The sequence below is a fragment of the Strix aluco genome, chromosome 2 (assembly GCF_031877795.1).
Source record: "Strix aluco isolate bStrAlu1 chromosome 2, bStrAlu1.hap1, whole genome shotgun sequence".
Classification (NCBI taxonomy): Eukaryota; Metazoa; Chordata; class Aves; order Strigiformes; family Strigidae; genus Strix; species Strix aluco.
The window spans coordinates 126,569,250-126,593,290 of NC_133932.1; the positions used below are offsets into that span (position 1 = coordinate 126,569,250).

At 37.4% G+C, this 24,041-nt stretch overlaps 1 protein-coding gene across 1 annotated transcript in view; it reads right to left on the reverse strand.

Moving 5' to 3' along the window:
* Nucleotides 1-20,993, reverse strand: part of DEUP1 (deuterosome assembly protein 1) — a 45,451-nt gene extending 24,458 nt beyond the window's left edge. The window contains 5 exon segments of the mRNA XM_074817007.1: nucleotides 2,200-2,313; nucleotides 5,272-5,406; nucleotides 10,697-10,792; nucleotides 12,160-12,331; nucleotides 20,950-20,993. Of these exon segments, the coding sequence (XP_074673108.1) occupies nucleotides 2,200-2,313; nucleotides 5,272-5,406; nucleotides 10,697-10,792; nucleotides 12,160-12,331; nucleotides 20,950-20,993 (561 nt within the window).
* Nucleotides 20,994-24,041: the final 3,048 nt, after the last annotated feature.

The following is a 24,041-nucleotide window of genomic DNA, read 5'->3' on the forward strand; positions in this document are numbered from 1 at the left end:
TGTTCATTTGTAAAAAAAAGTTTCAGAAACTTTCAAGGGCATAGAATTTTTTCAAGGATTTTTCTCCTCTACTGTTTATTTCCCTAGCACTTAATGTTAATTAGCCTCAAATGTGAAAAAGGTGAGTATGATGACCTACTCAAAGCAGTTACCTATAAAAAATAATTTGAGAGAAATGTTCTTCTTTGATTCACTGAACTTAGTAGGAGTTGTGTGTGTGTGTGCCTCAGGATAGATATTAACCTTTGACTAGAGGGCTAGCATTACATAGTTCATGTATAAACAGCTCAGTTACTACAGGAACTGTACGTCTTTGATACCATTATCCTTAAACTGGGGGAAGAATCATTTGCACATTCTGCAGAGCTCCACACTCCATTCAGTTTGTTGTACTAATTAAAATCCTAAAACCAAAACTTCAGAAAATTGGTATTGCCACTATTTGTGAATTCAGAGGCATCATGAAGAAGCATAATTACTATGGTAACTGTTTTTGCTGTTTAAAAAACTATCCACATGGATCCCTCTACTGGGAGATTAGCAAGAAGCAGTAATCTTTCAGAAGACTAAGAATTACCTGAAAAATGACATCGAAATATAATCTGGAAATGATATATCATGTGCAGAGATCAAGTTGAGCAGGGAAATGTATATTAAAAATAAATTGGATTACAAATACCATATTTCATTGACCAGGACTGCAAAAAGGCATCTTTAGACAGCTTTTGATGACATTGACTATGTTCCCATAATTTGTGTTGGCTGAATACCTAAGCAGAACTGACCACTGGCTGCATATCAAATAAAAAGCCAGAAGAAATTTGCAGGTAAGTTTCATTTCTATAGATAACAAATTAAGGTTCCCTTGACATCTAAGTTATGGAGTCTGACATATCAAAATGTCAAAGCATTCTGTGAAAAATACAGTGCAAGACTCCATCTGGAAATCAAAGAGTTCACAAAAGAGGAATCAGAAACAAAGACACAAGACCAACTAATGCTTTTGAAATAGTTAAGGGATAACAGTCCATCAGACTCCTGTTTAATAAAGTAGTCAGCATTATGTTACAGTTATGAAGAAAATTGTCTTCAAAGAAAGTTCTCTGATGGCAGTGAAAGCCTCAATAGAAAAATGTGGATGATCACCTTGAGCATTTTGATTTGTCTAACTATATAATCAACATGCATCAGTCAGTAGTTTTGTCTAGTCAAAGCCTTGCTTTTTTTAACACATTTGTATGGAAGTTCAATCGTTGTAATATAATGCTTTCAGCATCTAAACCCAAAACTTCACTGTCATCTTTGGAAACTCTGGATATGGAAAAGAGTCTTATAGGAATTCTTAAGAAAGTGTTTCACTAGATTAAGATCCAATGAGTTTACTAACAGTGGAAAAGGGGATTACCAGTCAGCAACGTAATTGGCTTCCCCTTAATTTTCAAGCTGTCTTGTGGCCCAGTTGATTTGTAAGTTATTTTCTAATTTTTTTTAGAGCAGGATATGTCATCAAGACATCATTAAATATTTTGTTCTGGATTGGAAGGAATTAAAAAAATAAAAATATGCTAGATAATAGGCTATATATAAAAAGTAATAAGCAAATTGGCAAGTAAAACAGAATCACAAAGTCAGCCAAGGACTGAATGGTAACTTGAGAGCTGAAAAATATGATAAAAAAGGGATAAATGATCCAACAAACAACTCCAAGTGTGATTTTGGAGTAGCATATAGAAATTCATTTTTCTGCATAAATTATATGAATGTATATTTATGATCTTCAAATGTAATGGCATGTACTACTTACTTGATGAGATACTTTGCAATAACTTGTCATCACAATTAATTGCATATTAGTAAATAGCATAGAAGATAAAAGTATCTCCACAGTATACTTAAAAAGAAAAAAGGAACATGTACTGCTTTTTTCAGGTTTAAAATCAGAAATATTGTAATTTTCATCATGATACTTATTCAGTTTCTCACTTTCATAAGAAAAATAAAATTAAAATAACTGTATGCATCATTAGATCTTTCAGTATGGGTCTGCCTTACCTAAAGCAATGTATTCACTACCAATATATCCGTGTATTGTCAGATTCACTATAAGCTTAGTGTTGTTCAGATTTTTTAAATTAAATTAAAATAACTCTAGCTGGGCTAACAGCTTTTCTTCCTAAAACAGGATGATAGGAATTTTACCTGAAATAAATTACATTTCTCAGACAATAATTTTTGTTGAGCATCTAAATAAACAAGATAATTTTGGCAGATTGTCCCATTCTTATCCCATTCTCTTGATTTTGCCTTAAATTCCTGAAAGACAGCAAAACAAGGCTAGTAAACACAGGGAAAATAACTTTTTTCCTTAATCTAAATAACTTTGTAATTGGTATAGTTCTAAGAAAAATCTAGTTTTTTAATGAATACATAATCTTTCCACAATTCTGGAAAGAAGAAAAAAAGAACAATGATATAAACCAGTCATCCAGTCATCCCCACCAGAAAAAATTCAGTCTTAAGGCCTGCTAATCTGAAAAAAATGGGTGGTAAACATAATCATTGAATAAAAATGATAAAATATTTTAAGTCACTTCTGCTGCTGAAGATCTTAGAGTTATGACTACAATGCACCCATTTACTGAAGCATAGTTCCTGTGACTTTAAAGCTGTTCAGTGTCAAGTAGAGTAATCAGCAGGGAATCAAACCCTTAATATTCAGACAACTGTTTTGAGTGCTTGCTTTTTTCTTTGTTTTTTTTTTTTTTAACAAATGCGACAGCAGCTACTGCGAATAAATTTTACTTCTTGTTTTCTTTACAATTGCTAGTTCTGGTTCTCAGTTCACCTAGTTTAAACAAAAACTTGTTTAACAAATTCTATTGTATCAATTTATCTGGTTTTTTTTATTTGCACTTATATTCCCATTTACAGTGTATCTTAATTTGCTCTTAAATCATACCAGATCTCATATGTTCACAACTAGACTTGAAAGGCAGTATCCCACAAAATAAGTAGGAGAACTCGTTACTACAGCTGTTGCTCTTTTAGTTTGAAGGATTAGCAAAATAACAGTATACTGTTTTATACAGTGAAAAATATGCTTATAAGCTGTTACGAGAATTTCCTTTTTCACAATGGAAATGTTGGTTCCTAAAAGATAAATGCTTTTTATACTTATCCTAGACTAGCGTATCCCCCAAATTCTAAAAAATGTGATTTTATTTACTACTAAACCAAAATAGAATGCTTTCCAATATAGATTTAATACAAATCTTCTCTTACAGCTTTCCTAATATCTGCTTCGGTATTTTAAACCAATAAACATCTTCCCATTTTACAAAATGTGATACAAATGGAGTTTCAGACTACTTAATGAGGACTGCGGGTTCAAGGCCTTACTAAAGCAATGCTGAGCTTAGTGGATTTTCAACACAAGTAATTATTTCCTGAATACTAGAATTTGCTGAATATATTCCAAGCACTCATTTTTCATGCTGCATAATTAATCAAATTATAGCATTGTGTTACATTATTTTCACATTTTAATCTTGAATAAGGTCATTCTCAAATTAGCTGGATCAGACAGTTTCACAGTAGTGATATATTTAGTCAATGATAGATGTATAACCCATTTATTATTCTTGTAGTAGCAGATGTTGGCAGCTATGCTGTGGTCCAAAGTGTAGCAGCTTTTCTGATGGTAAGGACTCTTCCATGTGGAAGAGACAGAAACATTATATAGAGCTAGGATGTGTCTAGGATGTGTCCTGTTATGTAGGTGCAGTCACCTGAAGGTAGCAGAAGTTAAGTCTTGTATCTTACAGAATAACATAGAAGATAGGCAAGTCCAAAATAAAGATCCTAAAACCTTGCTTAATTGCAGCTTAAGTATGAAAGTACTTAAAATCTACTAGATTTTAATTTTTTGATTGTAAAGTTCTCAAAGTGTCTAAATCATCTACATCATAAATCTATGTAAATCTACATAAATCTTCATTATAAACCTGTAAGTATTCACAATGTTTAGCAGCTAGGCAACTACCTCACACTTTCAACTGGTATTCCTCTGCTTACTTTCTCTACAGGACCCAGTTTAGTAAATGCTTGAAGCACACACTACTATGCTCTCTACAAAGGATGGCCAGAGAAAATGCAAATTTTTTTGGTGATCCTCCTACACTTCACCAGAGTAGTGGTTAGACTGTTCTCCCCATACGTGGAAGACTCAGTTTAATAATCTTTTTTCCAGACAGAATCTGAACCAGAATCTTCCCATGTTAATTTTCTACCTAACAAACAAATGTTATTTTTCAACAGGCCCTGGAATTCTTCCTTTTGAAGTTGTGTCACTTTGCACAGGACACCAGCAGTGTAAGTAAAAAAGCAGCAGCAAAAAAATAGCACAGCTAGAAATTATATTGCTCAGTTATAAGAAATGAGACTGGATATCAGTTTCTGCACCAGCAAATGTAGCCAGAAGAGCACTGGGGAGAAGCCACCACTTGGAGGCACACTCTATATACCAGTTCTCTGTGCTGGCTAACTCTCCTGTTGGCCCAATAAATATTTGATTATTCCACAGATCATAAAGTAACTTCTAACTTTGAGAAGTCAAGGCTGGGGAATTATGACCAGGGATCAGTATCTTCCTGCATCCAAAAACTGTTGTGTGTCCAGAGGGATGGGGAATATGACCAAATCCTGTCCTCAGCATCTCATAAACTGGATTCTGTGGAATGTATTTTTAAGTGCCTAATCCTTCCTCATGCATTACCTAGGGAAGCTAGGCACTGAGGTCAGGGTTGTGAACTGCCTCAGGCACATGCTCACGAGCAGATTGTAACAAGCAGTTTTCCAATCCTAAATCATTTTTCTATCTAGCCTTACATGGTCAAAGTTGTCCTGAGGTCTATAAAACTTGAATTAATGGTAGGTATTATGTGACGGTATCCTGCATATGTAAAAGGTCTCATGCCTCAAGAGATTATATTATCTAGTACACATACATTAATCAGGAAAAAAGTAAAATTTATTTATAGTTACACTTATGCAGATAGTTATCACCATTACCTCATAAAACTACTAAAACCACTAATAAAACTTGGATAAAAAAGCAAAACCTGAATATTAAACTATACACCTTTTCTTGCCAGAGCAACAAAATGATATTATTTTTCTAGAATTATCAAGAAATTAAAGTTTACAACTGTAAACCACAAATTAGTTCTAAAGGCATATTAAAAGTAGAATATAATAACAAAGTATTCTTACCTTCAGTTTCTTGCATAAATGGCTCAGTTCAGATGGTATCTCTAGGCTTTCCTCACATTTTTCTCTACTTTCAACCTTTTTTTGTTTTAACTGGTGTGACTGTAGCTTTTCATAAATATGTGTCAACTTTGAAAACTAAAAATGAAAGCAGAGTTGAACATACAGAATCTATCAAAGATGACCATGTGGCCAAAATTTTCTTTAAACTAAAATCACCAACTGCAGCTTCAGCATTCTAAATGTTTAATCAATGTAACAAAGAATCAATGAATAAAGTTAATTTATTAGAGATGAACAAGACTAAACTCTCATTTAAATGTTAACTAACTCTTCAAACGGTTCATTTGACAGCTACTTAATTCTGCTGAAGTTCTTCATGGCACCGTTACTCATAGTGCCATTTCTTCTACAATATTTATATGACATGTTCTATACTTGTTTACTGCCATCTTGTGTTGACGTTTTTACAGGGTGCTTCACTAGCCAGAATGAAGGATTACCGTTAACGTATTTTAAACTTGCATGTTTCTTTTTTATCATGAAAATTGTTGAAATGTCATGGCTGTCATGACTGCACTCTTCCAGAATCATTAAGTACCAAAGAGTGTCTGTGAGAATTATACACTAAATACTGTTCTGCTATTGATCTTACCATGAAAGCATGGCTTAATAGTCAGAGACAAAGGAGTCAGAGGCAGAGAAGGGAAGGTATCAGTAGAAGTACTAGCCTCTTCAGAAGATACCAGCCTCTTCAGAAAGATGGCCGGTCTGATCAACAGTTAGATGTACTACACAAGCAAAGGGGCTAGTGGCCATTAATAGGTTTGATACAGCAAACTGGCATTGTCTGGTAGAGATATGTACATCTGGTTTTGAAAAAAAGAAAAAAGGAAAAACAAGAATATTGACAAAGGAAACACTAAAAATATGGTCTTGTAGGAAGCCGAGTGAAAGAACTTTGCAAAGAGTGTTGAGTAAAACAGAAGCTTACAGCTATGAATACTGATCATGTCTCTTGTTTTGTTCCTTTAAATTCAGGTATATACGACTTTAAAAATTCTGATTCTAACATGAAGTCCTTTGTCTAACCAGACAAAATCCATAAAATCTCATATTACTGCTCAAGTGAACTACTGTCTGGAACAGAAATTACTTCCAAGGAAGTAATTGGAAATAGAATGGAATCCTATTGAACCAACCTGGAATGAGCAGATAAAAAAGATGGCCAAAGAAGTCCAGAAAAGATACAGAACAGGTACTAGAGCTAAAAAATCATTTGGAAACTTCCTAGAGACATTTGAGATTATTTTGGAAACTCATAATATGGAACACCAAAACAGAACTGAAAAGATGACCAGAAGATAGATTGTCCTAGACTAGAAAGTTTCATGAAATGGGGAGGTCCAGGGATAGATTTGACCAACTTGGAATTTCTGAATAGAAATCCTGTAACATGGATTTACAGAGCTAAGATATCACCTTCAAAACAAAATCAAAAGTCTTGCAGAGAAGCTGCCTATATTTGAAATTGACCTTGCCAGAGAACACGGTTAAGATAAAATATCTAAAATGGGTCAGAGTATCCAGGCTCAAGCAACATGGATGTCATTGCCTTTGGAAGAAAGATATACTTTTTCAACTAACAGGAGTTTTGCTCTTGCCCTTATTATGGCATAAGTGAACTGCCTGGGAAGAGCAAACTCAGATGAAGACAGGTATTAGACTGTTCATGCTAAAAAGGCTAGGAAATACAGGATCCAACACTTCAGCAAAACAGTCTAAAATGGAATAGAATGGCCAAAATGAGAAAATTTAGTTTGAATATTAGATTTATTTAATGAAAGTAGGATATTTCAGACAGATTATAGTCTGGATGTTAACACGACTGGGAACTAGACAAAAAGCCAAGAATCCTTCCATTTAATGTTAGATATTTGCTTTAAAAATAAGGTCTAAGTTCTATTTGCATGTTGTACAAGTGAGTTCTGGGGTGGAATTCATCTAAGTTTAGGTTTCTGATGAGCTACTCTGCATTAGAAAAAGCTGCCTCCAAATGCTCAGTCATTTCAGCTATCGTAAATTCTCGTCATACACTGACATGAATTATATTCTAGGGTTGTCCATTTCCCTCCATTGACTCTAAAGGGAGCCTGAGGTAGCTTAGACGTAGTCATCTAGCTTTTAAATGTCTAAGTGGGGCAATTAGTTGCTAAAGTGCTTAGAGCAAGAATGGATTCTTGTTCTTCTGCTGAAGGATTTCTGTCATTTTCAAAATGAGAATAACTACTAAACATTAATATGGAAAAAAATGAAGGAAAAAAGTAATGAAGATGAACCTCTAAAGTTTTTGCTATTTAATTATGACAAAATGTTGTACATTTGACTGAGTGCAGCAGTGTGGCCTAAGAGTTTCAAGTTACGTATCAGGAATTTTTACCCTAATATAAGGAAAATACAGGTTTTACTGCATTCAACAGGCACACAATCAATTCAGTGGGAATGCTGCTCATTAAACAGCTGCTTTTATCAGTAGCAAGGGTAAAAAGCACGGAGGACCACAGAAGCAGTATATCAGAGAGACATTTGTTCTGAATAGCCTAGCATTCTGAGAGCTAGAAAAAGTGATTCTTTCTACCAAGATTAGGAAGGAACAAAAATTGGGAGGGTTTTTAAGAATACATCCACAGAGAAAGATACAATGCTACTGCTAAATTGTAACACACCATTTGTGGAAAACTAAATTTTAGCTCTTAAGATTATACAGTGTAGAAGGAGGTATGACTTTAAAGTGAGAATAAGAACCAAAAGAAGGGAGACAAAGGAGAGCAGGCAAAGATTAATATTGTCAAGGAAGCTCTGTATTTTAGATACAAGTTTGTGCAGCTAGGAATTAGGGACATTAAAGTCACGCTGTTGTAAACACTGCAGCACTGCAATTTTAGGAAGAAACTCAATAAGGAGATGTAGTAAAAGCTAAAGGAGCAGAGTGGGATAGTCCTACTGTCTAGCATAGGTGCTTGGAATTGTTCTGACAGGCAAACTTTCTGTTTATCTCATAGAAAATCTAGGCAGGCCTCCTAACTTAGGCACTTAACAGTTTACGTCTTCAGTCAGTGTGTACTGGATGGGTATTTCATGAAGAAGTATAGTTTAGTGAGAGGAATAGGAATTGGAAAATAAAATGCAGACAGCATCAGTGCTGGAACCTTTGGTAAAATAAACAGGATAACTGAGAGCGAAGGAAATGTTTGGAAGCACAGATTGGGAAAGTGATTTATATTCTTAAGAGCTAGAAATCCAAACTTCTTGCATAAAGATAAAAGAAGAAGCAATCAGGAAACTCAAAGAAAGGTTAGGTTAGTCTGAGTGGTAACTAAAAAGGAGAATCTTAGCAAGAAGTATAACCAAGTTTACAGAGAGAAGCTTGTAGGTTAGGAAGTGTCAGAATCTTTAAAAAAACACAAAGAGAGAACGGATTGTGTTTGACCATGGAAAGGACTTGTAGGGCAATTAACAAGTTCAAAATCAAAATCTTTATGAAGAATGACCTGGAGTTTCAATTTCAGAAAGGTCCATTTCAGTGAAGATCTTAGCAACAACATGTACCATAAACCCAGTCATTTTTAGTATGTGATAAAAAAAATTAAGAAGAGAAAAATATTGCAGCAAATGTGAAAAAGGATGAGAAAAGAGATCTGCTATATATTGGGGGATAGTTCTGCATAGCTAAAGGTACCTTACAACTTATATGTAAAAAGTCACACCATTTTTCATTGTATGATGTTTATCTTCTCAATAATGCTAAGATGCTGTTTTACTTTCTGTAATTTGTGTAAATTACAAAATAGCTTGTTTCTAGCTACTTTCTCAAATGATTAAAAGTGTTAATTAAATAACAACCAAAACATTCTCTGCTTACTCACAGAACTATTTGCCAAATCAATTTCTATATATCAAAAACAAATAATTAACGACAACATAACCTTAAAATTAAGTTACACATTTATTCGTTTGATAGATTTGGGTGATGTTATCACCTCTAAATGAAAATAATGATATCCAACTGATGCAATCCAAGATGATTCTATGATGTGTGATTGGAAATTTTTAATTATAACACTCAATCTCTGGTAGGAGAATCCAGTGAAGGAAACAGCAGAAGAGCAGGAAAAACAATGTAGAATTGTGTATGTTAACTTGTTAAAGTCTGAGAAATGGAATAGACTGAAGTTTGCTAAGAATTTAGATTCATGATTGAAGTGGAAAATAATGAAGAAACAAAAATACAGGCACAGAGCAAACAAGCAAAATAGAATCATAGAACCATAGAATGTTTTTGGTTGGAAGGGACCTTTAAAAATCATGTAGTTCCAACCCCCCTGCCATGGGCAGGGTCACCTTCCACTAGATCAGGTTGCTCAAAGCCCCATCCAACCTGACCTTGACTGCTTCTACTGATGAGGCATCCACAACTTCTCTGGGCAACCTGTGCCAGTGCCTCACCAATTCTTCCTTATCTCCAATCTAAATCTACTCTCTTTCAGTTTAAAACCATTGCCCCTTCTCCTGTTACTACAGGCCCTAGTAAAAAGTCCCTCCCCATCCTTATAAGCCCCCTTTAAGTATTGAAAGGCCACAGTAAGGTCTCCCTGGAGCCTATTCTTCAGGCTGAACAACCCCAATCCTCTCAGCCTTTCTTCACAGCAGAAGTGCTCCAGCCCCCTGATCATCTTCATGGCCCTCCTCTGGACCCGTTCTAACAGGTCTGTGTCTTTCGTGTGCTGGGGGCCCCAGAGCTGGATGCGGTACTCCAGTTGGGGTCTCACCAGAGCAGAGTAGAAGGGGAGAATCACCTCCCTCGACCTGCTGGCCATGTTTCTTTTTATGCAGCCCAGGATACAACTGGCTTTCTGGGCTGTAAGCACACTCTATAATAAATAAAGCCAAAACAAATTCCCAGTGTCAATAATCCGGGTTACTCTAGTTTTGATACTGTGTTTCCTTATGGAAAGCTATCAGATCACTTTAATAATCCCTGTAAATCAGACAAACTAAAACCAGAAAAAATTATAGCAAAGACATGATAAGAACAGTTTAAGTCTTAAAATTCCTAATATGCAGTCTTACTAGCATGAATCTCATTATCTGTTTTATTAATTTGCCAAGGTTTTAGTTTATTAGTCCAAAGTCAGAAATTGAGTATCTGTTTTCATAACAGATGTCATAATCACACCAAGATCCATCCAAATAGTTTGGACATGTCAGTACAGAAATGATAATGGAGACTGGTAGGAAGCTGTAGTCATAATCATTTGTATGGCATGATCCATCTTTCCCAAACCTATAAAGGTACATCTATACCATTAGGCATGTATAAGCTCTTCATATGGCAATTGTAAAATAATGAAACTGACATTTTTCTTACTTGAGACTGCAGTGCTTGAAGCTGAGTTTCATAATTCTGAGCCATTTCATATTTAGTTTTCTGTAAGTCTCCCAGTTTCTGTCGAAGTAGTCCCACCTACAGTTAGAATAAGCCTTCAAATTTACCTTTTCTGAAATGTTCCAAAATAGGTCATTTTTGGAATAGTCATTTGAAGCTTTGAAAGAAGACTGTTACTTAAAAGATAGATATTCAAGATACATATTCATTCAGTAACAAGAATGAAATTGGATACCACAAACCCAGATTGTGTCAACATCAAGTTAGGGATTTTATAGTAAAAAATCTCGTTGTATGCTTATGTTATGATTTAATGATAATACTGTATGAGTCTGTCATGAAAGACCATTTAATGAAAGCTTTTCTGACCCAACTATACAAATGAACTGTTGTGCCCCATTGCAAAAATTTTGCTTGAATCGTTTGTATAATCATATGAATGACTTTCAACTACTTATGTACATATTATCAGGAGACACTGTAGATTCATTTTGGCTCCCTAAGTACAATACCATTTGAGATATCTTGAATTATCTGAGTTTCAAAGAGATCTGAGAAATATGACAACGAGCATACATGACACCGATGTTTTTCCGGAGGGGCAGCTGAAGAATATGTAAGAATAAGTAGAATATGCTAAAATATTTCAGGTAACATCTCTGTACAGGCTAATAAGTTCATGCTTTAAGGACTGGTTAGTTGAAGTATTCTCTTGGCTCCTCTGACTGCAGTGACTACGGGCAAGTTCCTAATTGCTCATTAGGGAGAATTACTTAATTTTCCAAACTCCCACTGTCAGTTTAGACACCTAGCTCACACAAGGATGCCCGTGTGTAAACACCTAACTTCAGATGTCTTGAACTAGAACTGAATGCTGTGCTAGGATTTATTGATGCTTCTGAATGAATATTCAGCAGACAAGACTGTGAAGTACGGACAACATCAAGTACCCTGGGGCTTTCAGTTTGATAAGCACGTCTAAGTGGTGATATAATTTGAATCTTCACTATTAATAATCAAATTATCATACAAAGACAGTATATCATGTAAAACGATAAAAATCAGGTATAAACAGGAATTACAAAGAAATAATTTTGTGAAACTTTTTGAACTGTATATTTCCATTTAAATTTTCTGACGAAACTAGAAGTATTGGCATTTAGAAAAAACATCAAATTATCTTTTTACAGCTAAACTTAGAATATTTGATTTAGACCATAGGGAAATAGAAGAAATATGAGACTTTCAATGACATTTTTACAATCACTTTCAGAACAGAAGCACACTATAAAACAAAACACTAAGGATAATTAGTGACCTTTAAAGGGTGTTTGGTATTTTTACATGATAGAACAAACAGGCCTCCTTATAGAGCATTTAGAGCATACTATTAAGTAACTACCAGAATAAATATTTTCTGTATAGAACATGATATTCTTAAATACCTCTTGACCTTTTTGATCCAGTTTGCTTTGGGCACTTGCTAATTCTTGATTCTGGATATCCATTTTTGCTTCTAAAACTTTCATCTTCCTTTCCCATTCAACTTTCTTGCTATTTACCATGATGTCAATTTGATGCACTAATTTCTGAAGTTCAGCTTCACATGGAGAAGCTCTACTAATATAAAAACAGAGAGATTTATTTTTTCAAATAAAGAGTAAGGGAGAAAACAAATTTTTATTTACATTGCTAAGATTTTATTTTAATTCTGATGTCAATAACCATTTTTCAACATCTGAAAGAAAGAAATGGGAAAGTAAATGATGCCTTCAAACGTCACTGGAATTTCACTTCATCTATCTTAAGTTTGCCTGAAGTAAAAATCAGAGTATTTAGCATATTCTAGACTATTTGCCTAGTTTAAATGCTGTTTGATATTCTCTCACGCTTTCAGGGATGAACTGTCAAATGAGCGTAAATTGAGCTGAAAGTATCCAGGCCCAAACCTCAGTGGACAAGAGCATGAGAAGCTGTATATTAAGTTGCTTATGGGCACAGGACTTCCCACTAAGAGTACATAATGATGGAAGCAGAGTTTGCTGGAGGAAGTTATTAAACAGCTGGCTTGAAAGCGAGCCACAAGTCTTAATTGCTAGTTCAACTTTTACACCCTGTTTTCTCATTCTCTTTGTGGAAAGTGAACTTAAATAACAAGGTGACTTGTATAATATGTCCTAGTTTTGGCTGGGATAGAGTTAATTTTCTTCCTAGTGGCTGGTACAGTGCTGTGTTTTGGATTTACTATGAGAATAGTGTTGATAACACACTGATGTTTTAGTTGTTGCTAATCCTTAATTTAATCCTAAATTCAGGATTTTTCAGTTTCCCATACTCTGCCAGCAAGGAGATGCACAAGGAGCTGGGAGGGGGCATGGCCAGGACAGCTGACCCAAACTAGCCAAAGGGATATTCCATACCACAGAATGTCATGCACAGTATACAAACTGAGGGGGAGTTGGCTGGGGCACGGATCGCTGCTCAGGCATCTGTCAGCAGGTGGTGAGCAATTGCATTGTGCATCACTTGTCTTTTCTTGGGTTTTATTTCTCTTTTATTATATCCATTTCCATTACTACTATTATTATTATTATTACTACTATATTTTTTATTATTGTTGTTAGTGTTATATTTTAGTTTATTTATTAAACTGTTCTTATCTCAACCCACAAGTTTTACTTTTTTTTTTTTTTCCGATTCTCCTCATCCCACTGGGAGGGAGGAGGAGTGAGCAAGTAGCTGCATGGTGGTTAGTTGCTGGCTGGGGTCAAACCATGACATAAAAGTGAGCTTTAATTCTACTAGGAAGCAAAGAAGTGAGTGCATTTTGAAAAAGATCTTCACTTTCAGGGACCATGTGCTGGATTTCATAGAGATTTGCACAATATCTGCAGCATAAACATTAGATTTTTCCCCAAACTTCTGAGATTAAATTTAGAATACATCCCTTACACTATGACTTCATTGTCAGTAATAGACAATGTTTTACACTGTTGTTTTAGGAATATGATGTGTCCTAAGTAACAAAATAATGATATATAGTTAATTTATGGTGTATTAGAAGGGCTATCAGAAACTGAAAGCAGTCAAAGTTGCCCTCTTATACTGCCCCTTACAGAGGAGCAGTATATTAATTTTAAAAAATGAAGCTTTGTCTGGACAGTGTCAAACAATGTTTAAATCAGCTGGTGTATACCACTTAGCACATACATACAAGGTATCTGAATTTTAGTATGGAGATTTCTTTATTCCATATCCATTCCAACTTTGTATTTGATGATGAATGTAAAAAGAAATTGAAATAACAAAGATACAGATTAAAGAAAATTTGGCTCTGGATACTTTTTTATGCAAGAAATTGCATAATTCTTTCTGCACTCTAAAATTCTGTATTTGTAGAAATGACTATTTCACATCAAAATTATACAGTCCTTCTAGGTTATACGAGATTTCTTCCTGAAGTATTTTGGACAGTTTATTGCCCAGTTAACCTTGATTGTTTTATGAACTGATAGCTTCTCTCAATCTGTAAATTTACAGCTGTCATTTCAGATTTGCAATGATTTATTTAAAAGTCAGAATCTTTTTAGAACTCATGGATCTATTCAACATTCAGTGAAACATCCCAGTTAGAAAAAAAACAAACATAAAACTGTTTATTGAAATGTTCCTGAACATTTTATTTTCCTGATTTACTTCTTCTTATCCACTTAACCTAGGATTTTAGGGTTTGGAACAAAAGATAAAGAAGACAGTGTACACTCCTGCCTAATTACTCCCCATAAAATAAACACAGGGAATTTTATTCCGTTAACACTCAGAGCTGCTTTTGGACTGTTACAAAGAAGAATTAGCTATTGAACAAATTGCTTAACTATGTACATGAGCCCATAAATGTTTTATAAAATGTAATTTTCCTAGAGTCATATGGAAATAAAAATCAGACTGTTTTCTATCAATATGATTAATTACACATCACCAAAAAAAACCCCTGACTGTTTTTAGCCAGTGGAACATGAGCCAGCAGTGTGCTCAGGTGGCCAAGAAAGCCAACGGCATCCTGGCTTGTATTAGAAATAGTGTGACCAGCAGAAGTAGGGAGGTGATTGTCCCCCTGTACTCTGCACTGGTGAGGCCACACCTGGAGTATTGTGTCCAGTTTTGGGCACCTCAATACAAGAGGGATATCGAGGTGCTGGAGCGAGTGCAGAGGAGGGCAACGAAGCTGGTGAAGGGCCTGGAGAATAAATCCTGTGAGGAGCAATTGAGGGAGCTGGGACTGTTCAGTTTGAGGAGGAGAAGGCTGAGGGGAGACCTCATCACTCTCTAAACCTACCTGAAAGGACATTGTAGAGAGGTTGGTGCTGGTCTCTTCTCACAGGTGATTAGTGACAGAACAAGAGGGAATGGCTTTTAACTGCAACAGGGGAGGTTTAGACTGGAGCTTAGGAAAAAATTTTTCACAGAAAGAGTGGTCAGACAGTGGAATAGGCTGCCCAGGGAGGGGATGGAGTCACCATCCCTGGATGTGTTTAAGGGTCGTTTGGATGAGATGCTGGGGGATATGGTGTAGGGGAGAACTTTGTAGAGTAGGGCTGATGGTTGGACTCGATGATCCCAAGGGTCTTTTCCAATCTGAATGATTCAGTGATTCTGTGAATATGTTGAATTTTTAAAATTTTGAGGAGTAGCATTACTTTCATTTTACTTTCTGTAAACATTTACTTTCCACACAATTTTTTTAGTGGCATCTGTTATCTGCATATCCTGTTCTCATATGAGTTAACTGTTGATAAACTTTTCTACGTCTTTTGCACTTATTTTTTAGAGCTTTTTTTATACCTTTCTCGTTTCCTGTTCTAGTTTTAATTGCTTTACTTTTTTTCCTAAATAAGAGATCCTATCTATAAATTACCCTAATATACAGTTTTATTAATTTATGTAGAACACATACTTTTATCTTATCTTTATAACATATTGGAATGTATTGAAATGTGTCATCTTTAGTTGGTGCAACCTTATCTTGGCCATGAAAAAAAAATTCTCATTTAAAATCTTCAAATTACTCTTTTCAATGGTATGATCTGATCATTGTGAAGATTTCTGCATTTTTCTCTCTGCAATAATTTAGACATTAATGTGTCCAACCACTGCTACATCTAAATGAAGGTACAAATAAAACCAGTCTTGTTTCTCCACTGTCAACTCTCTCTCCCTTATCTCAACCAGTTACACTGTTAGTAAACTGTCAGTAGTACACCTGCTTTCTCTTCACTTTTTTAATCTGTCATAGTGACTATTCATTGTACAACTGAAGTGTAATCTGCATTTAATTTCCATTTCCTCATACTGTTGCATAATTTTCAAGTTTCTTCTTTATTTTTTTGGTTTTGATTACAAATCTATATTGAATTTCCAGTTGATAAAACCAGCAATTGTGTTCTTTCATAAATTTGTTAACTATCCCTTCTGATAGCCAAACTGATGCAAAAAAAATGTATTGTAACCTATTACTTTTCATGATGATAAATTTAGCCTTCTGATAAACAAGGTTCTTCACTTAAAATAATCTAAGAATGTTGGGACATCGTTTTGAGTTATGACATGTTCCATTTTCCTTTTAATAATATTATTCATCTCACTGACACTTTCTCCAAAAGTGATAGCCACTGGTTAAAATTTAATTGGTTCTGTAATTTATAAAAATTTAAAAGCTATGTATTCTTTTGACTGCTGATGGTACACACTGCTGTGTGCATCTCTGTATGCACATAAAGTGCCTTTATGATCACTAATCATTTTGCAGCCATTCTAGTATCTCTATGGCATGATGGTTTGTTAAAATGAGCATAGCTATTTCCTTAAAATGAGCATAGCTATTATTTTATGAAATAATTGCCATAGAGACAGTCACACAGATACAAAAGATGGTGCAGCATCTGAATAATGTAGCAGCAACTTGCAAAAGGGTTAATGATAAAAAGCACAGCAGCATGCCTGTAACCGCACCATCTTAGGAAGTGTTGAAGAGGCTTTCAGTTCCCAAAATTAGCACAGAATGCCTTTTTGTATCGCAAACCTTACAATCTGGTGTATGTTTTTGGGGGACATTGCAACCGAGAATGTGCCAAGCAATTAGGAACTCTACTTTAGCAGAGCCACACTTAACCAAACACAAACTGAGCCATGAACTCAGAGGTAATACCCCTATTGCCAGTAAGCCTTCAACTGCTGAGCATGCTGCCAGCACATCGCTGAAGAACAGTAAACTAACTAACATGCTTCTCTACTGTAAATGACTGTGCAAATTAAGCCTTAATATAAGCAGATGCTTCTACTCCTGGTAGTTGATACCACCACCTTGTGTGAATGCTAGCATGAAAATGTTTCCTTTCTTTTCTGGTAATCTTTCACATCCCAGCTGCTCAGCCAACCCTCCCAACATCTGTCCTCCCAGTGTCCATGCACACATACTGAAGTCCCCTGTCTGTAGGCTGTGCTCTGGGTCAAGTGCTGGTCCCGCACACTCTGCGTTTCATAGCCTGCATGCTCAACATCTGATTGTACTACACTACAAAAAAAAAAAAAAAGAGTTCCTTAACACGGAATCATAGAATCACAGAATAGTTTGGGTTGGAAGGGACCTTTAAATTGGATGGGTGGATATGTGTTTATTGAATATCTTATTTTTGGTGCTTAATGGTGCATATCCCTTGTTTGGATAATTATTACAGGAAATTGGAGCAAATACGTTAGATTTAAAATATCATAATTAAAACTCAACATTTTTTTTAAAAGTAAAATTCTTTAAAATTTTTTTATATCAATAAATGCTTGAAACTTTAACATTATTGATGTTAAGCTTGGAAAGGCTTTTTAAATACTCACATAAATCTTAATGCCTTTTAAATGTTAAAACTGTTAGCTATGCCATTTTAAAATTTAATATGAGTCATAGAATGATAATAACCAAAGTGCAAGCAAGTAGTACACTGCAATGTATGTATCACAAAACAAAAACAGCCCCCTCCCAAGTGCCTGAAACTCATCTCAAAATAGCATTAATGATGCAGTAAACTTTGATTCCCTCTGGGTGGAATATAAAATGGGATTTTAAAAACAGAAAAGGCAGCGATGACTGCATCAGGACTACCTTTTCTTTGGTACTGCTATAAGGACCCATGCCCTTCAAGCCTCATGCAATGTCAGGTGGCAACACTTCGGTGAACCACCAGCAATGACTATCTGATTTTAGCTTTCAGAAATAGGTACTTTCTTTATTGTGTGTCACATGGATCATCTAAATATTGCTATGCAAGTGCAAATGCAATCTCTAGCCTGGATCATCAGGTTACCCTTTCAGATCCACCATGGCTGACATCCTTCCCTCTTAAATTTCACCTGTCTCTTTCAGATCATCCCACACAAGGCAAGCTGTCCACCTGTTGCTAGAAAATTTTCTCTCAACAGTTATTGCATGCTTCTTGAACCTAGAACCACCAATATAGAAAAGGGAGCTGTTGAAGGAAAAATCCCTTCTGAAACAGCTTCTCAGTCTATCTTCACCTTCTCTGTCTCCTTACCTAGATCCTCTAGGTATACCTGCAGCTGAAAAAGGAAAGCTGTACCTAAAGCTGTAGATTACTGCTGCTGTTCTATTACCAGAACTATTCTCTTTCATGGCTGTGGTATTACAAACAGATCTGCATAAAGGTGTATTTGTCAAGTTATCCCCACCTGCTAGCATACAGGTACTACTAGCTGCTGTAACTAGTATTTTAGCCTATTCAGTGTTTTGAAAAGTGTGCTAACTATCCCCCTCAGAATATGACCTATCACCTGGTATCACAATCATGAGAATTTATTTTGATCACTGGATGTGCAATGCAAAAAACTCTTTTGTTTAATAAGCCATCAGGTAAACAAACACTCAAAGAACAAGTTTTCCCATAAAATGAAGTATGCATATGGGTAAAAAACCATTCCCAGTTTGCTGAATGTATACATCAAGTGGATTATTCATATGTGGAAGCAATGACTTGCATTTAAGCAAGTGGCAGCTATTGTTTTTTGGTTGCATTTACTTTGAAACAGCTCAAAACACTTCAAGGTATCTAATTTTTAAAGAGATGTAGGCAAGCTCTTACACTTCTTATATTCTATCTCTATATTGGTGAAAATAGAGATGATTCATATTCTGCTGTCATTAATAACTATCTTCATGTAAAATCTACATGTTTCCAAGTCTCGACAACTTAAAATCCAGATAATAGGTTTTACCAACTCCAGGCCTTTATCACAAAATTTTTTTTGCACTAGTTAGACCTTTCTAGCTCTATTTATCTGTCTTTTGCTTTGGAGTTCTGCACAGATCTGTATTTTTTTCGATTGTTTCTTAATGGACATAGAAAGAATATTACTGTCCATACGCTTTAGAATAAAGTTGTAATTTAGAAACTGACATTTTAAGAAGGTTTGGTTCATACTGTCAGTCTCTACTTTGTGCCTTCTTCCCTTATTACTCAGGTTTGCTGACAAATAGGAAAATATGTATGGCCATATTTACGCAAACACAAGCAAAATCTATGCAGAACAATGGTAACAAAGATTTCCATCTTACATAGTAATTCATTAGTTTTTGATCCTTAACACGGCTTCTAGAGCCAATATTAACTCATTTTATCTTCTTAAAACTTGCTTTAAAAATAGGAAATATATGAAACAGTTGTGATACAATCATCCATTAGAATCTTCTATCCCAAAGTTCCATTATACTAACTACAACTAATTTATTTAACAATTGTCAGCCATACAGAAGCATACACATCTGTGGATGGGTAATTTGCGATTTATGAGTTCTTGCAGCTGTGATGTAATTGTCGTGATTGCCACCACCATTATTCAGCCATCTTCCCAAATTTTAAAGCTATCTGCACTATCTCTGGAATACTGTCAGCACAGACTGGAACGAATGTCTGTCATTGATGTGTATTCTAAACTACTCTTCCAGATTCTTTGTATAGTTAATGGAAATAAATAGCTACCAAAAATACCTGGTTCATGATGGGACAAATCACTCTCTAGATTCATCTGCAATGGCCTTAAATTTCACATATGTGAATTACAATGAAGGCCAGGCAGGATGTGAACTCCTGAAATAGGCTTCTGATTTGTTAAACAGTATACAAAGAATAGCAATGTTTTGATTTCTTTTTTAAATTCAAGTTTTTATACGACTATATTTATCAATTGTATCACTTACAAAAAGCCAGAAAAAAAGGCCACATTGTTCAGAATATAATATTTTACTGCAGCAATTTTTTATATCATGGAAAGTGCTCATATTATTCTTCATACAACAGAGCACACTTTCAAATCCTATTAAAACTTTCCTGGGCCAGAGTAAGGTGTGATAGAATATGCATGTTTCTGTTATTTTAAGAAATAGTTTTACACTTAATATGCATTAGATTACCTTGGACTGCTTCTTGGTAATAATGATGAAAGAAACTGTTCTATGAAAAACAGGTAATACATTTATTATGATAGATAAATATTCCATTTAGTGCATTATATGGCAAAGTACTTTTTATATTGCTGTATTCCTTGAACAGGCTGGATGGGATGAGGTCCTACATCAAATCTCATCCATGTTTACACTTCTTTAGAAAGTTTTTGTGCTGTATTAATATTTTTTTAGATTAACACTAAAAGAACTAAACTTGGATTATGTCAAAAAAAGGTGATTGTGTTGTGATGAAAAGTGCACTTAATACTTGGGAAGAACAATTGTGGTTATTACCTGTGCAAAATAAGACTAGGGAGTTAGCAATTAATAGTCTTTTTTTAAAGATTTTTGAATCTTTTAAGAGCTGAGATATGTAAGTTTATACTGCTGTAGCCTAGCAACTTCAACTATTTTTTAAAACAGTTTAAAATAACATTTCTTAATACCTTAATAAAACCCCCCACAGCTTTCTTTTTCCCCCCTTTTGTTCAGGTATGAAGATTTTAAAAATGTAGATAACTAACAGTCAGTAGATTATTAGCTAAAGCAGCAAGATGTGTTGTCTTAATTATCAGTAACCTCTCCAGTTTGCATAGAAGCAGCAGCAGAAATTGAGAATCACGTTTGCCTCTAAATTCATTAATATTTTGTGTTTCAAATTTTCAATAAACCCACATAATTCAATTACATTATATATTCAACGCCCAGACAATAAGTCATTACTTACTTACTGACAGCTTGCTCTTGAAACACTTCTATGTCCTGCTCCATATTACTGGTCGTCCTTTTAATCTGTTGGAACAGCAAAAATCAAATAATTCAGATTCCTAAAAGTGTGCATTTACACAGCCAAGTAGTGCATATCAGATAGTTTTACGCTTTCCTTTCAATTCTGTCATTCTCCCATTGTAAACAACAGGGGCAGGGGAACGCAGCTCTAATTACAGGCTGGAATGGGCAGGATGAAAACTTCTGAAGGAAGCTCAGCTCTGTGTCAGCAGCTCTTGCACTGAGATACTGGAGGTGGTGCTAGCTTGAGGACAGCCCTGGATTTCCAAGAGAAAGTTTGGTTTGGATCATTCTCTGTTGTGTGGTGTCAATGATTTGCCAAGACACTTTAAAACACATAAACCTAAATTTGTCATAGATCCATGGCTGCATTTCTCATACCTTCACACCCCCTAATTAATGTATACCTAGGCTGTAATTGCTCTCAAACACAATGCTGGACTCCTGTTGACTATTTGCTCCCTTGGTAGATGCAACGCTGAGACATGCAGCCCTCAAGTACCTCAGCAGGAAGATCAGAACAAGGCTGTTGCTGGGACCAGTCTGGTTCTGTGGGTCCAGCAGGACACAAGGATGTGGGGCAAGCCTGGCTGTGTGCGAGAACAGGTACCAGCCACATGACGACACAGTGACAGGGCGGCATGAAACAGCCCTAATTTCTCATGGGGGTGAGCAGTGGGGCTCTCAAGGGCCTGGGTACCAGTACAGATGTGCAGACACTGCCACGTGGCACTGCAGCCCTGGTTCCACAGGGACCAGCGCCTGAGGTGACACTGCCACAGGGGCACTGGCTCCATAGGGGACCGTCTCCTGAGGTGACACTGCCACAGGGGCACTGGCTCCACAGGGGACCGTCTCCTGAGGTGACACTGCCACAGGGGCACTGGCTCCACAGGGGACCGTCTCCTGAGGTGACACTGCCACAGGGGCACTGACTCCATAGGGGACCTTCTCCTGAGGTGACACTGCCACAGGGGCACTGGCTCCACAGGGGACCGTCTCCTGAGGTGACACTGCCACAGGGGCACTGGCTCCACAGGGGACCGTCTCCTGAGGTGACACTGCCACAGGACCACCTCCCTTGGCTCCACAGGAGACTGGCCGCTGCGGTGACACAGGCACCGGGGCAGCCTTGGCTGCGCCGGGCACCTGAGAAGACCGGGGCACGCACAGCAGCACCCCGTGGGTCCCCGCGGCCGCCCAGGCGGCGAGTCCGGCGGTGCCGCGGCCGCCCCCTCCCCGGCCGTTACCTGCCGCGCTCGCCCCGTCGCTCCTTTCGCACCCGATGTCGCTATGGCCGCGGCAGCCCGCTCACCCCCGCTCCCCCATCCCGCCCCAGCTCCCGCCCGTCGCCGCCCCGGCCCGCCGCTCCCAGCGGCCGTTGCGGACGGTTCCGGGCGGCTTCTCCCGTCGCCGCGGTAACGCGAAGGGCGGCAGGGCGAGGCGGGAAGGCGGCCGGGGGCCGCGCGGTGGGGCGGGGCGGGACGGCCACCGGGGCAAGGCAAGGCGGTGGGGCAGGGGGCGAGGCCGGGGCGGTGGCCCGAGGGAACGGACGGGCTGCGGCTGGGTGCCGGAGCGGGCGGCGGGGAGCTGCCGGAGAGCTGAGGGCAGGGCCCGGCGGGCTCTGGGTGCTGTCCGCCGAGGGACGGAGGGCGCGAAGAGGCCCCGCGGGGCCGGCGGGGAGCTGCCGTGCGCGGGGGGAGCGGAGCGGGCATCCCCGTGTCACTCGTGTCTTTTGCAGGGCCCTGGTCCCTCCAGTGCCCGCCGTAGATTTGAAAGGAGCTGGAGTGAATTTCACCTCAGGAAATATCACCCGGGGTAAAGAGCACGTACTTTTGCTTTAACATAATTTAAGAGATCAGTAGGCAGGGTGTTTCCTTTTTTCTTTTCTCTTTTTTTTTGTATAAAACGCTATTATTACTAGATAATGAAAAGGCTGAACATTACCCTTTTCTTTCTGAATGACTAGCTATGCTTTTGTAAAATGACTTCAAATGATTTTCAGACTATTGTGCAAACGACCTAGGTTTGGATGACACTTTTTATGGACTTCAGTCTGTCTTATTCAACAACAAAACACTTTTAAGAATCACAGCTATTTCAACTTCTTACAGTAATAATTTGTGCTCCCAAACTTAGGGTTTATAGACCTGTTCAAACACCAGGGAATTTTTCTACCAGGACAGTACAATTCACTTTGTATTTATTGCCCTGAAATTGCATTGACCATTTTTGGGAGCTGATAATGTATTTATATACACTAAATTCCAAGTGTTTGATTTGCTTTGTTTGGACTGTTTACGTAAATTAGCTAAGTGAACTGCATTCTTAATATCAGTTCTGAGGAATAATCTATTTCATTTGGTTCCTACCTCTGTGCTAAGGCAGATGGTTTTCATGTCAGCAGGAATATCGTTTCAATCTATGAATTATGAAAAATATTTTTTTTAAATGAAAGATTAAAATTATATGCAGAGTGTCAGGAAAGTTCCTGATAACATTTGCTTACTCACTCTAGAAAATAACTGCAATTTTCTTTTGCAGTTTCTTTTTGCGGTTTTCTTAAAAATTACTAAAATTGTTTGTATTTTTGCTTTACACTTTTTTCACGGTTGTATTTAATCTCAGGAATATCTCAGGAACGATTTAGATCTTTTCCAGGCAGCATCAGGAGCAGCTGCTGGGCGAGGGCAGGCGAGCCAGGAGCTGAGGGCAATGGTGAGGTGTGGGGCAGTGCTCTCCCCAGCACCGCGCAGTCCCACAGCGCCCAGCCAGAGCGCACAGTGGGGACAGAGATGGTGACTGGGGGCCGCCACAGCCAAGGGGTGGCCAGACCAGCGGTGATGGGCGGATCTGAAGTGATTCCGGAAGGCAGGTCAGCAAAATTAGGAGCAGCGAGGTGTGGTGCTGAGCACAGGCATAGCAACAGCTTTGCTCAGACAGGGCCCAGGAGCGTGGCCCTGAGCTGAAATGCTGCTCCTGAGCTGAGGGTCTAGGCACCCAACACAGCATCTCACAGCTGTCTTCCAG